This window comes from Phalacrocorax carbo, chromosome Z (genome assembly GCF_963921805.1).
Source record: "Phalacrocorax carbo chromosome Z, bPhaCar2.1, whole genome shotgun sequence".
Lineage (NCBI taxonomy): Eukaryota > Metazoa > Chordata > Aves > Suliformes > Phalacrocoracidae > Phalacrocorax > Phalacrocorax carbo.
Genome location: NC_087548.1, coordinates 77,470,712 through 77,488,332, shown reverse-complemented (window position 1 = coordinate 77,488,332; position 17,621 = coordinate 77,470,712). Strand labels below are relative to the sequence as shown.

Here is a 17,621-nt window from a genome sequence, read left to right as displayed (position 1 = left end):
TGAATCTTCGTGGTAAATTTAGAAAAGTGAAAAATCTTTTTCTACCTTTGTTTTTTATTTTCTCTGCAAAATGCTGAGAAACCATACAATCAAAGTAACTTCTGGACAAATAGTGGTGGCTTCATGAAAAACAGTGACTGTCAAAAAAATTTCATGTTTTGGTTTAAGAAACTTAATATGTCACCACACAAGAATGCTGTAAAAGAGCAGTTTTCAAGGTGGTGTTTAAGGTGTGTTGTTCGAATTACAGTTTTCAAAATATCCTTCCCTGCACTTTTTGGTCTTGCTTTGAGAAGAAAGGGACCTGGAGGTGCTTTGTTTTGATTTTTGTCTTTTACAATTATGCCACACTTCCAAAAGAATATTGCCATAATTTGATGCAGCTACACTAGAAAAACAGTAAACTAAACCACTCACTAAACTCCTTTTTTTACCCCTCATCAATCCTTAATAAGACCTTCATCTTCCAGCGTCTGTTATGCAGTATAACTACTTAATTTTCCAACTGAAACCAGGTATTTAGAAATAAATGGATTTTTACATTAGTAAACCATTATTCCATTAGTTGGCTATTTTACTGATGTAACAAGGGCCTGGCTTGTTATAGAAGGGCAAACATTAGTCACAGCCAACCATCCCACTAAAAGTATTAACACTATATTAATGAAAGGGACAAGCACCTTTTTTTTTTTTGTAATTAATGTTGAAACCCAGACTTGGAGGGAAGAATGTCTGATTTAAAATATTTCCGAGCCACACATTTTCACCTCAAAGTATTACTGGCACTGCAATACCTTCAAGGAGATCAGGTCTGAAAAGGATACATCTTATGAAAACTCAGGGTTGTTTTTTTTTTTCTTTGGAGTGAAAGGGATAAAATTCCAATTTTTTTAGCTAATTGTTCAATAAAACACCTAGCTATTAATCATTTTTAAAAGGCAGTAGGTCTTACACTCCCTTACACAAGTTAACCTCATTTTTGTATATACATATACATACACATATATTTACATATATTTTCAAAATTCCCATTCTTCAAAGAAGCACACCTCTTACCTGCGATGGGCATCTCCTTGGCCGACAATGCCTGTAGCTTCTTGAAAGAAAGCACAGATCTCCTAGGAATGTCCTTGGCTTTAGCATTTCACACAATTAAAACATGAGCTGGCTTCTTTTTGCCAGTACAGAAGGGGCAGCAGGACCTGAGGACTCCAACTAGGGACCAAGGCATTCTGATGACACAAGCAGTTACCTGCACAAATTCTTTACTTTAACAAATTCCTTGCAAGTACCTGCTAAAGCTCAACAAAGATGAAAGTTAAGTTTGTGATAACCAAACTACAGGAATTACAGAAGAATTACTTAAAATTCCTTATGCATCTGTATTAATCCTCTAAAGTACTATGCACTACAGTAGCAGGGTGACATATGGCATTAAAACATAAAACCTCTCGGCTGAAAGGAACATCGGGAGGTCACGCCCAACCCCAAGCTCAAAGCAGGGCTTGCTTCAGCCACACCGCTTATCTAAACTGGGATTCAGGAGGCCAAGCCATCAACAGTTCAACACTTAAGGAAGCACCAGAAGACTCAGTTACCAACATGAAGTCAAAACCACTATTTTAAATTTAACCACAAAGACTACATCTCCTGTTTCGGTACCCTTCTTTAGACCTAATGTTAATTCAGAGGTTTTGTCCCAAGCAAGAAAAAAAAGTGAAATTTATGTTCAGCCATTTAAAAAAAAACGTAAGATCTTAAAGTGGACAGTGAGGGTATTTTTTTTAGAATTGTATACAGTCCAGTTTATTCCCAAATTTCTGAAATCCAGATGCAGATCCATGCTGATGAACTGTAATTCCTGTATTTTTTTACCCTGAAGGCATCAGCTAGCAATTCTGAACACTTTCACAAGCTGCCACAGATGCTCAAAAGCTAGTCCATGTTAAAATACAAACTTGACCTGTATGTAATTTTTAAAAACACAATAATTAGAATGCATTAAAACACATTTTAATTCTGCTTAGACAGATCCCCATTGAGATTATGTATTTGTATAGGCAAATTTTTTCTGCTACTGCAATGAGAGGAATCACAATTAGGCCGTGAAAGCAACAGCTATTGTGACTGAAGGATCACTGAAAAATTCAAGGGAACCAAGCCAAAGTATAAGGATATTAAAAAACAACACATAATTACCCCAAGAATTTAGATGTTCAAAATTCAGAAGACAACACAGTAGAACACCTTGAATTTTACTGGAAGAACAATTAAAAATAATGCTCTTTATTAAGGGTTTTTAATGAAGGCTCTGCTGTGGCAGCCTAAGCTGGTATCCCCAGCGGCTTATTCCACCCATAAGTTACCGCTCCTGTACAAGGGAAGGTGCACCTTAATGCCCCAGCACAACTCAGAGTTACTGCAGTGCAGAGTATTTTCTTCAGCCATGCTGCTAAACAGGTAGTACTACAATAATTACAGTGATAATTTGCAGTATAAAGATGTATCAGAAGTAACAGTAGCTATAAGAAGGTAGTAACATCTTGCTGCGCTGCAAAGACATATGCCAAAACTCATCCATCAAAGCCCCAGAAGAGGCAAAGAGCTGAAGACTAATACAACACCCTGGCTTGGGTGTCACCTAGCAGCCCCTACTTTTGCACACGGGTTGGTACCACATTTATAGACAAAAATCTTGGTAAAACTGTCAGTGAGCGTTACAAGTTAATAGAGACAAGATAAGCCTAGGCATCGGGGAATCACACTGCACTGGCAAACAGGTATTCCTGCTACAAAAGGTGAACAAACTAAAGAATAAATGTCTGTGAGTATCAAAATACAACAACCACAAAATTGCTTTTCTTAATCACCAATAATAAAAATTCCTGATGGTGGGCTGCAGAAGTGGAGGTTTATGTAAACCTGATTCTGCACAAGGGAACACGGAAGGTTCAAATACAGGTTCCTGGGGCTGTTGCACAAACACTGCTGATACGAAAAAGATAGTGTGTGCCAGGTGCTGGAATGGAATTCTTCAGTATCCAAACAAAGCACAATATAAATCACAAGTGAAAGCTTTACAGTGCTCGGACCCAAACATTTACTAGGGTTTAACGGACAGCGCAGAAGTACATCTGTAGCAGCATCAGCAAATGGCCTGATCACAGACAGCTGGCTGATAAATAGAACATGAAAGGCTTTAATTTGAAGGTTTTAATTGAAGAAAAAAAACCTTGGCTTTTTATTTCAGTCAGAGTAGGCCAAAACTGAATAATTCTTCAAACGAATGCTGAAGATGAAAATGGGGAGAACTGCCTTTGAAAAATGTGTCTTTGGGGCATTTTCTTGGATTCCACAGCACATTTAAACAATACAAACCTCAGAAAACCAGCTTCTGTTTTGCTTTCGTCAGTATATTTACATGTTAATGCAGGATATTATTGTGTAGTTGTGCAGGACTAATGTCAGTTCTCTTCTGTAACATGCTATTTTATCTATTTAGTAAGTTCCATCAAATTCACATAAAAATACAAAGCTTGAACTAAACTTGCAGTACATTAGAAATGTTTTATTAATCAATTAACTCACCTGGACATCCTGAACAATACCTAATTCCATTAATGTCACCAGATTTATGTTAGAAGGACAATTAAGTCTAAAAACCTGGCTGCAAGATTATCAACAGACGTGAAGAAACACATAGAGAGAAAATAATTCCACAAAGAAGTGGCAGAATTTATAGCTCCTAAACAAAGTTTTAAGTACAACGAATAAATCACTGACAGAGGAAAAAAAAAAAACAAACCACCAAAAACCCCAGCAACAGCTCAGGCAACACAGAACTGCCACAGATCCCCGCCTCCAACAGAATAACTAATTGGCTTTCATCTCGCTTCTCTTATCTCATTGCCAGCCCCACAGCTAACACACCTTATTTTGGAAAGAGAGCATTGGTATTAAGACTGGCATGAAAACACAGAAACAAATTTGAATGAATTTATTTACGTGCAGGTCAGACGAGGCTGGCACAAACAACGTAAATGACTTCACAGAAAACTCGGAGATCCATGAGTGAAAAAGAATACATACAGACGTTCAGGCATATATGACAATCCATAGAGAATAAACAAGTTCACCATACAGCCAAACCCTCCTGTCACTGCAAGAACGTTCCATGGAATTAATTTCTAGCATTTTGTTTAATCTAGTTTTACATGTCTTGTCACCTTAATTTTTCTTGCAATGCAGCTCATGACTTCTTTCAATTTTATCTGAATATCCCTGTTAATATATGTGATATATTGTTCAGTGATATTTCTTCCATGATGCTTTCACCCCTCAAAATACTTCTCACAGTTGCTGATATTGTTTTTTACTTAAGAGTTTAACCAGTTTTAACAAATCCTAATACTTCAGGCAGTTAGTGGGAAGAAGGTTTCTAAATAACAGGAGTCTGCCAGTGTAGATGCAAAAAGGCCTCACCAACTGACAGACAAAACCGCTCAACTCAATAAATGTAACTGCCTGCAACAAGGAGCTGCAACAAGACCTAGGAGCCAATTCCAGTCCTAAATGTTTACATAAATTGCGGGGAAAAAGGACAATGAGGTACTCTTGTCTTTAAATCTATTAGAAATAAATATATGGCTAGAAAGTATTGCTGCTTCTGAATGACCAGCAATGTCTTGAAAAGAAATCTAGACTAACCCTAAAACTAGTAAAGCATTCAATAAAAATAATACAAACCTTCAATGCTCTTTAAAAGTACCTTTCATTCAACAAATGAACATGGCTACAGCAATGTGTCCTCAAGCTATTTCCTTTATGTCCCTCCAAATCAGATTCTGTTATTCAGGCACCTGCCTGACTCATTTTGGCTAATGCAGCCACATTGCATTTGATTCTGAACGCTGGCTGATGGCCCCTAGCTGCTTCTTGTTCAGTGGTATTTCCCAGAAAACAAAAACCTCTGAACTGTACTATTTCCTACTGGTTTATTGTATGTACTATAGATTATGTATGTATCTATACATGTATGTATGTATGTATGTATAGATAGATAGTATGTACTATAGATAGTTAACTTTGGTTTAACTGCAGCTTTGGTCATTCATATATCCTGTTCTCCCTGAAGGGGAGTTCGGTGAAAGGGTCATCATCCAGAAAAGGAAACCCCATGATTGGATCTGCTAGCTTGCCTGAACCTGTTTCAGTCAAAACCATCTGGGTTATAAAAGGGACTTCGAAGTATTTAAAATGTTTTCCAGAGTTATCAGTTAAGAAACAGTTAATCTCTCTTCTTCCCATGGTATAGCAAAATACTCACGCACAGGTCAAAGAAGCAGATGCTATGAGAGGTCAAATCTGTTCAGGTCATGCTGTCACAGTAAACTAAAAAATAAATTATTTCTCCCAATTCATTAAAAGGAATCACACCGTCAAACTTGACATTTTGGTGGTTGCCACCATTCACATTGACTGACTGTGCAAATTAAAGTAACTTCTCTGTTTAACTATTCCAAGTACAAGTAGATAGTTTTCTTCCTCATTTGGAAAAATATTTCCTAATTTTACCCAAGTATATCTTAGTAGGTGACAAAAATTATGAAAGTTCTACCCCTCAGTAGCACAAAACTATTATTAGATAAACCTAGCAAAAAAGCCATAGGAAACAACAAGGAATCTTGAATTTTAATGATTGCATGAAATCACCGTATTTCAAGATTTAGGATTAATAAATATAACTAACTTTCCTGTCACAGTTGGATTAATACTATAAAAAAATCTTGTAAGAACCAAAAATTGCTGTGTTCCACTCTTCAGTACTACGGCCTGTCAACCATCAAAGCTATAAAAATTCATGCATGTGAGAGGAACAATAAGAGGAAGGCAAGAAGATGCCAGGGTAATGACTCTTCACAGAATCAGTTTTCATATAGAAATCAAAATCTCTGTCATTGTGGAAAAAAAAAAGCCTTTGTAATGTTTGGCAAAAGACAACAATACAGAGCTTGTGTTTGGTTCTGCACAGATGTCAGTATCTGTATTCATCTTAGGGGATGCAGAAGCAAGAGAGCCAAAAAACTCCTAAAATGAAATAGGTTAGACTTTCCTGCAGGTGAGAAAGGTTGCAGATTTTAGTTTTTCTCAAAGGGAATTTCAAGTTTTGAAAATTTTTAAAAACATATTCTGAGAGTTAAAAACATGCACAATCCAGGAGAATGCAGCAAATAACAGTACTATCACATAAATGTACAATTTTTGCAATAAGCACAGATCACTGTACAGCTATTTCATTCTTAAAGCCTCTGGCTTTCAGAAAGACTGCAACAGAGATCCTGTTATACTTAAAATTTAGTTTAGAACTCTTGAAAGAATCACCAGCACTTCTCTATCTTATAAACCACTACAGCTCTTTTAATGCTGTCTCTGATGAGTACCTGATTAGTTTTAATGCAGTAAAAATAACTACTCTTCCTCCCTGGAATGTGTAGCATCGCAGACCCTACTCTTCACATCCAGCAGACAGTATCTTCTATTGACTAGGAGTGAGAACATTATCAATTGCAATGGCATTAAAAATGGAGTGTTATCAAGATGAGCTACAATATAACCTTGCTGGGAACTGCATAGCTGGGTACTTAATACAGGCTTGGCTCTTCTCCTCCCCTACAGAAAGTGAAAACAGGCTTTAGGATACACTGAGCGTCCCACAGACTCTGGCTTACACAAAAGCAGTTAGTAACAAATTTCTTTGGTCCACGACTCTCTGCTGGGGTCATTCTCCCCTTTATATGCTTGCGGGGAAGAAGTACTAAAATATTTAGGTAACGTGAGTAGCCTTTACCACTGGGTGAATAAGAGTGAACATGCATGCGATGAGTAAGCAAGAGTTAAGAAAGCATTAAATTTCTATTTGAGAAGCCTTTCAATAAAGTGTTATACAAAACTCCTCCAATACCCACAGGTGTGTTCTATACAATTCTTTTGGTAAGGAAAATGTATTCCTCTGAACAAAAAATCTTCACGTTTAAAGAGGCTAAGTATTATAAGGTCAGACATTGCCTGCTTTGTATTTATTATTCTACAACTATGGCTTTCTTGAACGCAGAATTTTGTGGCTCTAAAATGTCATAATAAACCCTACTTTTATCAAAGCTTTCTCGGATGTAAAGCAAGTCTTCTACAGAATACACATCTTCCTTTCCTGTCCAAACAGTGAGGCTGTATCTATATTAAAAAAAAAAAAAAACAAAAAACAAAAACACAAACAGGAGAAAGAGAAAAAAGAGAACAGTGTGTTATTATCTTAAGATAAAGCATCTAAGACAGAAAGACTTTGCACTAATAAGCTCCTAAAAATATTCAGGACTATAGAACCTTAATTTTAGGCATGTAATTAAATACCAAAAACTTAATCACCTTTAGTTTTCAAAGTTAAGCAGCCCTATTTTATGAACTATCTGAATTAACAGTTTTATATGTCCTTGCCCTCCTTACCCTGCCACATCCAGGCAAGTCATCACCCTCCACCCTGCATTTGTGCTACATCTGAGAGCACTGAGAGTCCTTCCAATATTCTTGTTATCACAATTTTGGTTGCTGCATCAAAATGCTACCTCAGAAACAGACACGCTCAACACATCCTACCTTGCACACAGGGAGCATGGAATGTTTGGTACAGACAGACTAGCTGAAGAATACGACTGACAGTCTTTAAATAAACCTCTATTTGACACATGCAAACTAATATATGCAGAGGCCTATTCCTTTGCCACTTTTTTTCTCCTCTCATTACAGAGGTTTGTCTCGCAGTTTGGCTCCAGGCAGAGTTCAAGCTCGTGCTCCTAAAGCTAAGCTTGCTAGAACTTCCCCAGGAGGACTGCAAAATTTTAAGATGGACAGTCCTATGCCACCCAGAACAGTTTATCTGTAGCCTGGTCCCTGTGTGAACTGTTCTGCCAAACAAGGCAAACTCTGCAAGGAGTAAAATAAAAAAAATCTTAGGCAGATATCCAGCAAAGAAATTTACCGGACTGAGCATTTAAAGTTTGACAAAGTAATAAGTAGTAACATGCAGAGCATTAGAACAGAAAACATGAGGCTATCTCACTGATTTCCATACTCTGTATTGTCACCTAAGTGATGTATAGTGACACCATCTAAGTAACCAAATATATCCTCTGTACTGTATCACATACACTTTTCTCATTAATTGTAGACTTTATTACTTTAAAAAAAACCTGAAAAACTTCCAAGTATCATTTAAAATTAAAAGCATTACTCTCCACAATCTCCACCTCATTTTTCCCTTTGCTTATTAAAACCTAATTAATCTAAAACCTGGGTAGATCAGAATTTAGTTTTATGTCAGCAAAACTGGCTCAGGAGTTTCTATATTCTAATCACACCCCCCAAAAAAACCTGGATTTTTACGCTAGGGTATAGAGAAAATCCTAATATTCCGGTGGGAATAACACTTGTACCCAATGAGGATATGTTTGAGAATGGCACAATTCAAAAGACATTCTTAATATGTTTTGAAATTAATTTCCTAGTTTAAAATGTTTAATTCTAATTTCTCTCGATTCTCCACTGTAAATGAGAATAACAGCACTTTATTTGTCCATCCGGTTGTTTCTAATTACTTAGAAATTTTCCAGACAAGTGACTGAGTTAAATTTTCTGTTTTGGGCTTTAATCTTGGTTGGCGCTTAAGGAAGAACTTGAGTAAACTGTATAAGGGCAGAGTAGGTGAAAAAGGTGAGTAAGTGACAATATGTATGAAGCAGGTTTTATTCTCATTCTATTAGATGTGAATAATTTTTTAAAATGAAATTGTTATGGGTTTGTAAAAAACAATTTTTTAAAAAGTCAGTGTTTGGAAACTACTGAATGTATTTCAAGTAGCTAAACAAAATTAATTAGGTTCATAGCAAACTCACTGACCTCCAATCTAAAAATTACCTTTGATGTTTTTAAGTTACATTACTACAGAAAATATAAATATCGAATCCAATTAAAAGTATATATAAATTTAAGTACTTGAATTAATTCCAAATTGCAACATCAAACTACTTAGTCTATTTAACTATATTAGTCTTATGAAATGTTTATAGTGGAACTGGATTTCAAACCTACCCAACATTTAAAATTACTTACTATAGGTAATGAAAGAGGCTTTAAAATTTTATTATTGTAAAGAAATGGATAGTGACCACTTCTGTATGACAAAACAATTTAAGAGCTGCAGGAATTAAAGAGCTGCAGGGATAAACTGAAAGAAAATATATTTTCAATGTGACTGGGATAACTGTGTACACATAAATGTGCTGTATTTAATATAAACAAATATGTGCCTTTATAAGAAACACAACTAAAACTAAAGGCCCTCAAACTTACCTATTCGACTGTTGGATTAACCAGCACAGCTCGGACATTGACTGTCGTACTAATGCTGCTCTTACAGGGAAAGTTACAGGCTGGGAAAGCACACTGCATATCTGAGCCATTTCTTCTACCATCATCCAGTCATAGCCTACAGAAAAGACCATTTGATTAAAAAGAATTCTTCACAAATGCCATCTCTGTCAAAATAAAGATACAATGATTTATAGAATGGTTAGGTTGTAAGACAAAACAAGAGCAAATATGGGGTTTGTGAAAAATCACATAATTCAAATGAAATCACCAGATGATTATAAATAAGAAACATCATTGTGACAGAGGAGAAAAGCAATACTAACATGGAAAAATAAACTGATTTTTAAAATCTTTATTTCCAATAACTGCAGTGTTATTTTACATATAGGTATAGAATATGACATTTTTTCATGTCCAGGAAATTTTATCTTTGCCCATGCTCTAAAAAGCCTTGCTGCCACTGATTTCAATAAGGACTAGTTTTAGCTTGACAGTGACCCTTAAAAAATGAAAACATTATAAAAGATTTAGAAAAAAAATCAAATTAATCCAGTAGTACTGGAGTTACACACAAATGAAGGATGTAAAACATTTTGTGCTTAAAAAAATGCTAAACCCAAGCAATCTAAAATGGCTGAAGTGTCTGCTGTTGAGACTTTTGCAAGCACTGGAGGTATTTAAAATAGTATTTAATGTTTTTTTTATTTCTACAGGCTGTGAAAGTCTTAACTTCAGTAACAACAGTTAGTAATTCTTTCCTCAATTACTCATATGCAATGGAGTGACTGGAAATACTAAAAAAAAGCACTGTATCTTAAACAAAAGGTTTTGCTGGGCAACAACTTTTAGTTGCAATCAGTCAAATAAGTGCTGTTTTTGTAATGTCTTACAGTGTACCTGTAATTAGCATCACCATAAACTGAAATTTAGAATGGAAATAAAGTTACATTTATTAAAAAAGGTTACTCAGTACAGCATTTCCAATACATACTTCCAGCAACTTTTTACTGCACTGAAAATAATTTGGAGAAAGTCTTATACAATTTAATAAAATTACCGTGTAACATACAACAAAATCCTCGTGACACAATACTAAATCTTGCTAATGAATAATTAGCAATGGGAACGGTGTATAATTTTGCCACTGTGGTCACAGATTATATCGGTGGGGACCATGCTACTGCACACATGCAGGTGCACTGGAGTAAAACGCCCTTACAGCAGCTATGAGAATTATGAGAGGAAGCCTGTGAAAAGGACCCTAAAATAACAGCTAATTGGAAAATTTATTGCAAAAACTCAATTATTTGGCAAAAATTAAATTATAAAAGCACTGTTGACCTACAATTTGGTTTTGGTAATCTACTGCAAAAGCACACTGATAGGGTTTTAAATTTCCAGCTCATCTATTTTTCTTCCAGAAATTTGCCAGAACTCTGATTCCCAAACCAATCCTCCTAGGATTCAGGGAGCAGACTACCTGAAACAGGGCTTAAGCAATTTGTCCCCCAAAATTCCTCAGTATATAAGAATGTGTTGAAGAGCAAAATAGTTTAACAAAAATATCAGGTTTTTATAGGGTTCTGTTGCAACTCAAACACTGAACAAATTGCCATGTAATACACAATCAAACATACATCAACATAGAAAACAATTCTTTCTACATTCACTACTATTTTCAAACTAAGAAGATGGCACGTAGCTTATTTTGAATCAGTTCTGAAATGAATTTGAAGAAAACAGACGATGCAGTGTAAGCATTGGATTTTCTATCTTTACCTTTATTGTGTTTGTCAGGGTGCCAGCCAGTAGTCCATCCCAGTGATAAGGTCACATTTGGGAAGAATGAAGTAACAGTGTTGACGAACCCTTGGGCATCCACTACAGCACTATCTCCATTAGGTCCTGGTAGGATGTCTGCATTGATCCAAACAGGTCGCCTCAAATGCTGCTTCACACATTCAAGAAGCTCCATGGAAGGCCGCACAGCTTCTAGACTGTACCAATAACACATGGGTGAGGTGAGAGACCTCACTCGGATCGAGGACGGGAAACATACAGCACATCTATAGATGGATATGTTAATGAAACTCTCCCTGTAAGCCAGAGAGCAAATGCTGAGGACCCTTTGTACCATAAGGGGACTGTAACTGCTGGTGTAAAGTAGCGTAAGCCTCTTGTCTCCCTGCTGACCAATATGAACTGCTTCTTGGCTCTTATGGCTCTTCTAACTCCTGACCTGTTAAGACCTGGATGTTATTGAACTCTTAGGAAGGACTTTAATTAAGGAAGCCACTGCAGGCTCTAACACTTTTGTAGTTGTTGTTCCCACAGCTCTGAAGTGCTGCAGAGTACTGGCAGCATGAAGTCTGCCCATCAGACATTCATCCTACAGCCAATTATTAAGTATGAAATGTAGTTACTTCAGCAACCAACGTAGCACCACTTGTAAGCATTCAGCAACACATCTTAAGTCACATATTTTCACTGTTCTCTCAAATCAAAAGAAAAAGCATAACTAGAAGACAAACAATAACCTTTCTCATTTCTACCAAAGCTTTTGAAACAGCAAGACTGTGGAAGGAAAGGAAATGTGGAATAACGGGGAAAAAGGAATGAGTGCCAAGAAAAAACGTATTTTCTTCTCTCACAGCAAATTAATTAACATTCTATATAGCATTCAGAAATTTAAAATCTTTATGGTCAGAGTTGTTATTTCCTTACTAATAGCAAGGACCTGTGTTTTCTCCTGTGAGTCATAAAAAGCTCTGAATAAGCCATCCCCTAGCTTTTCCTCAAAATCTTGCAGTGATACAGAGCTCTGATACAGAGCTGAGCCAACAGAAGATTTCTATGCTGTTCTGCAGGGTTAGCTTCCCCATTCAACATCCTAAACTGGTCCCTCTGGGTGTCACAGGAGCACCAGGAAAAGCAAGGGGAAGAGAAGGCACTGTGCAAAGCAAGGAGAGGATCACAACTGCTCCAGCTAACAGAGATATAAATCACAGGCTACGTCCTCCACGGGTGCCTGTTTGAACAGCAAAGATGATGGTGAACTGCCACCATGTCTCCCTAGTTCCAAATTCCAAGGCCTAGTACCTAATTCCAAGGACCTCTAGCCTCTTACACCAGTGCTGATGCTTGCCTTAGCAACAGTGTGTGAGTACAGGGACACAAAGTGATAAACAACTGTTCTCACTGTTCTGTAGGGATGGTTCTGCACCAAGTTACTCCCTAACCTGGCTCATGATGAGTTCAGAAGAATCGTATCCAGATTTGCAGCAAAAAAAGGGAACAGCAGCCAGCTGTTACATTAGGTTAGCTCTAAAGCCAAAAATTGTCCCCTGAGCTGCCTGTGTTACTTCCTAAACAGTCATTTTGTGCATTTCAACTTTTGTATTGTTGAGAAAGCTGCATAGTGGAAGGAATTCCACTCAACACTTTCGGTCAGTAAGTATTAGCTCAAGTCTTAGAGAAAAGCCAGTTAACGTTCTTGGCTTACATACTTCTTACATCATCTGAGGCCAGAACAGTTGTCAAAGCCTGTGGAATGTCCTCCTTTTTACTACAAAGTACAAGAAAGTGTAAAGGGAAAAAAAGTCCAATGCATCATCTCTCTAAACAAACAAAAAGAACCCCAGACAGCACCAGTTTTATTGCACAGCATTTGGAAAATTCAGGTGTATTGCTGACTCCATATTGAATGATTCTGGCATTTTTGAAGTGGGACTCCGAAGTCCTTTCGCAGAATACATTCATTCCTGCAGAAAAAGCCAGCAGGAAATGTGATTATGTGATCAATCAAGCTGACAGAGTAGAAATATCCAAATATTTTTTTAAAGCGCTGTTGAAATAATATTCAAAACTTCAGCAATGGTATCCGCAGAAATACTATTCAAAAGAACATCATAATCTGTATTACTCATTTGACTTTATCTGCACTTTGTGCTTGTGTTTTTTAAATGCTTTTACACAATTTGACTTCTATAATGCAGTATAATTTTAAAAGCTTTTTTAACTGTCTGCACTTGACTGGAAATTCCTTGTGGAAAAATAAGAGGTAGATGTTTTTAAATGAATTTAATCAATAATTAAAATGAAAAAAAGTCCAAACCCAACAGCAAACAAACCCAAACGAATGTCTACTTCTCTTGTCCTTTCCCTTCTCTGTCGAGGCAGGCATTTCCAGATTCTGTTTAACAATAAAAGGATTGAGGCTGCCCACACTTCTTTGTATTTTCATGAACTTTCACATGAAAACTGTGATTGCGTTACACAGAACAACAAGTACAAATCACATTTCCCACCTATCTAGCACTTTTTTTTGCATTTCTACAGCATACTTGATCATTGATGAAGCTCTTTTTAATGTGGAGGTGCGATTCCCTGTCTGCTGTGTATATAGACGTTGTACATGCAAACTCAGACAAAGCTAAAGTAAGGAGTTGCAGCGGAGTATATTTGAAAATCACAGCTCACTCTGAATCCCATTTCAAACTTTTCAAGGCAATCTCATGGGGTTTTCAGGTGTATTTTCCATTAAAGGCAATGAAACAGCTAATGGTTACAATTCTAAATGAACCTCTGAAAATTTATTTAGGAAGTTCGAAAGAATTTGAATTTACTTAGAATTTTAGTTGGAAGGAAACTGAATTTACTTCAATCCACATGTATCTCATTAGACAAAAAGCAAGATAACTTTTTTGTATAACAAACCACACTGAAGAAATCTACCACCACATCATTTGTGGTACAAGATCAGATATTCAAAGTAGTACAACCTTAAATTGTCTTGAATTGAGATCCCCAATAGATTATTAGTATTGGAGCTGATCAGGAAACAGAATTCCTCTCCTTGGGGGTGGCCAGAGTGGGAAAAAAGCTCTGGGAAAATAAAGCTACTCATGCTGATATGGGATGACATTTCTAAATTATTGTGAACTTCAGCACAGCTTCAGCAAGCTTTTCAGAAGCTCACTGAAAAACCTTGACACTTTCATTCCCCTTCCCTGGTAGAGAATGATACCAAGAAAGCTGGATGAGAGCAGGAGAGACTCGTGTGCTGTCAGGCAGAGAGACCCAGGGGGCTCAGCCCCATTTGCAGCCTGGGAGCCACTGTCTGACTTTCCAGTTGGAAGGTTGTCCTTCTCTATTTCTTTGCTCAGGCAGAAAACTCATAGAAGCTTCCCAGATAGGCACCCTCATTTCAGTTTTCCTGATAGGAAAACTTTACTCAATAGCAACTCAGTAACAAATTCACTGAATATGAATTATTTGTAGTTCAAAACACTTTCAAAAATTTTATTCTTGTGATGCATTTAGTAATACTGATTGTTTCACTGCATCAGCTGTTTAGGAAGGAGCGTGCTACTGTAAATTGCACAATAAGAAAGAGTTTGTTCTACCATCACCAAAAGATAGTTAGCGCTACCTGTAAAATTGTTAATTGGTCAGAACACAAAGAATATACAAATCTTTTTGTCTTGAAATACCTCTTAAAATCCAGCTTGATGCCTTTATCTGTGTTGACAATCTCTTTCAGCCATTCCTGCAGTGTGTTGTCACTGTCTGTTTCAGGTGGATGAGCCATGATAGGGACTCCACTTCCTCCCTTGCCACCACGAAGAAGAACATCTGCTTCTATCATGTGAACATCACCTGTTGATGTAAAAAATGAATGTTTTAACAGAAGCAAGTTCAGTAGTTCCAGTGTCTGCTCCAGAGCAACAATTACAGGGCAAGTCTTTCCACACTGGACTGTGCACACTGACTCCACAAAGGTCACCCAGTATGAACCAGTAAGCATATACTGTATAACCAGTATTCATACCTGTGAAGCAACAGGGGCATTTTTCTTTGGGTACTTTAGTCACTGAACTCTCCAGAAATCTACAAGCACATGAAATTTGATTTTTGTAGATACATTTGACCAAGTGATCACAGTTTTTTTTTCAGAGGAACAGCAAAATGAATATCCAAAATGTGAATCCACTCTTGCTGCATTTCAAATCTTTTCTAGAGAGAGACTTTTAAAGAAAAGCTTACCAGAAGATTTTAACACCAGTGGAGAGTGAGTACTCCCCTTGCCTCTTTCTCAAAACTGACCAACCCACCTCAGCCAAAACTTTTTTAAGAAGCCAGCCAGCCAGAAACATCTGCCAGGAAAATGGTAGCTGAAACACAATACAAGCGTGTGGAAACCTTAGGAATGTTGCAAGCTCTTGAAAACAGCTTTCTATAATGAAAAGCATGCAAGACTCTAGGCACTGCTACCAGCTTTGCAGAGAATTCAATATACGTAGCTACTTAGACTGAAATAATAATAAATAATAATTATTATACAGGCAACAGAAAGCAAATTACATATAAAATTACATAAATAAATTGCGTATTTCCCCAATATTCACATAAATTGAATTAGAATTTGCTGAAATAAACTGCTCACAAATAACCTAAAATAATTCAATCATCTGGAACAAAATAGGGGGAAAAAGCCATAGTAAAACTGCCCAGTGGAATCTGAGAAGTATTACCCAATGTGTTACATCTCACAACTTCAAACTGTCCTAAAAAGACCTAGAAGATGATCAATCCACATAGGGTCAAAACTACCTAGGAATCCTGAAGTGTCTCAGGAGGGTGGGAAGAGTTTGGCAGCATAGCACTGGTGGAGCCGTCACAAGCACCTACGCTCCCGGCGCTGCAGCTGCGGCTCAATGGGCAGGCACCCGCGGCAAAGCCAGCCTGACACTTATGGCGGCTTCCCAGGAGGTTTTGCTCTGCCACCTGCTGCCCTTAACAGCACTGATACTGAACCTCATCGGATGGACAGACGGACACACTTTTAATCAGGTCATTTCCATTTTCAGATTTCCAGAGCAGACCCACAAACAGAAGCGTCAGCACAATGGAAAGGGTGACTTACCACACGATCAAACAGGGCTGAACAGGGGCAGCTCGACCACTGCGGCCCAGGCTCGAATGCCAGGCAGCTGCGGTCTAACCTCAGTACTACCACATCGCAGAAACCAGTTTTACCTGCTTTTGCGTTCCGCTGTACAAACATGTAAGCTTTACAACACTTCAGGCAGACTTAGCTCGTGTGCGTGACACCAGAAGACTCCTTAACCGTGGCTCTGGTCTGCGGGCAGGTGATGAAGGCCTTTGTTAATCTGAAGGTCTGACCTGACAGAGGGCCTACACACCCAGAAGCTGCTTGTCTTTCCACAACGAAACGAGTTTGTGTCATGAAAGGGTACCACCTCCGCCTCCAAACCTTGTACCGCCGGCCTCGGCAATGTCGGACCGCTGGCTGACAGGGACAAGACAGCTGTCCTGGGACGGACAGACACCGGAAGCCTCGCCTAGAAGCCAAACCGGGAGCGCCTCACGCACGACCCCCTCTCCCCGCCAGCCCCCGGGGCCACCCACGGGCATAGCCGGCTGCCACTTACTTCTGGCGGCCTCCGAGGCCCGGGCCTTGCTGTTGGCGGCGTGGAACCAGCTGATGGCCGCCCCGTCTCTGGCTCCGATCCGCTGTTGCTTCAGAAAATGATCCACCGCCTCCTCGCTCCACGCGCCTGCGGCGGCCCCAAGGCAAAGCTCCCCTCAGCACCGCCGCCGGGCGGGAGCGGCCCGGGCCCTCTCAGCCATACCACGGCGGGACGGGCGCGGTGCAACGGCCCTGTTCCGCCGTACAGCTCTTACCCTGTGCCTCCTCCGCCATCACCTGGCCGAGGCGCGGCCGGCGCTCTCCGGACCGGCAAGGGCAGTGGTAGGCCTCGGTGCCGGCCGCCGAAAGCGAGGGACGCCGGGAACGCTTCCGCCGGAAGCAGAATGGGCGGCACCGCCGGGCGTCAGAGCAGCAGCCCCGGGGCGAGGCAGGCACCCCCGGGGCTCAGAGCAGCAGCCAGGGCAGCGCTCCCGGCCGCCCCGCCCCGGCCCTGCGGCGGGAGAGGGCTGGCGAGGAGAAGCCCCAAAAGCTGCGAAGACGAGACATCTCTACCCAAAAGTTGAGGGTCTTTTTTTGAAATAATAAGAGATTGTTACCTCAAACGTAACAATATATATAACAATGTATTGTTCTCTGATTAAATGGAATTACTGCAGGAGTTACTAATAGTTAAGAAAGGATCAATTAGAAGTAGAGACTAACATCTGAGAATTTTAACAAGGTAGTAAATAATGCTTAGGCCAGA

At 38.9% G+C, this 17,621-nt stretch overlaps 1 protein-coding gene across 2 annotated transcripts; it reads right to left on the bottom strand.

The window, feature by feature from the left end:
* Positions 1 to 3,982: 3,982 nt before the first annotated feature.
* On the bottom strand, positions 3,983 to 17,259 carry FAM151B (family with sequence similarity 151 member B). 2 transcript variants are annotated; one of them, XM_064439447.1, is made up of 6 exons: positions 17,131 to 17,259; positions 16,878 to 17,003; positions 14,916 to 15,081; positions 11,203 to 11,420; positions 9,403 to 9,538; positions 3,983 to 7,230 (listed from the first exon to the last, which is right to left on the bottom strand). In XM_064439447.1, exons 1-6 carry the CDS (start codon positions 17,147 to 17,149, stop codon positions 7,080 to 7,082), a joined length of 816 nt encoding a protein of 271 aa, XP_064295517.1. In that variant the 5' UTR covers positions 17,150 to 17,259; the 3' UTR covers positions 3,983 to 7,079. The 2 variants fall into 2 exon arrangements, with proteins under 2 accessions (XP_064295517.1, XP_064295518.1); XM_064439448.1 differs by adding an exon at positions 16,462 to 16,564 and having other exon boundaries at positions 16,878 to 17,235.
* Positions 17,260 to 17,621: the final 362 nt, after the last annotated feature.

Excerpts from the sequence above, each read along its gene's own strand:
- FAM151B (XM_064439447.1), bottom strand. Across the intron at positions 15,082-16,877 it reads GGCCTCGGAGGCCGCCAGAA|GTGATGTTCACATGATAGAA; the intron begins GTAAGTGGCAGC and ends TTACATCAACAG. Across the intron at positions 7,231-9,402 it reads TTAATCCAACAGTCGAATAG|ATACAGCCTCACTGTTTGGA; the intron begins GTAAGTTTGAGG and ends TTTTTAATATAG.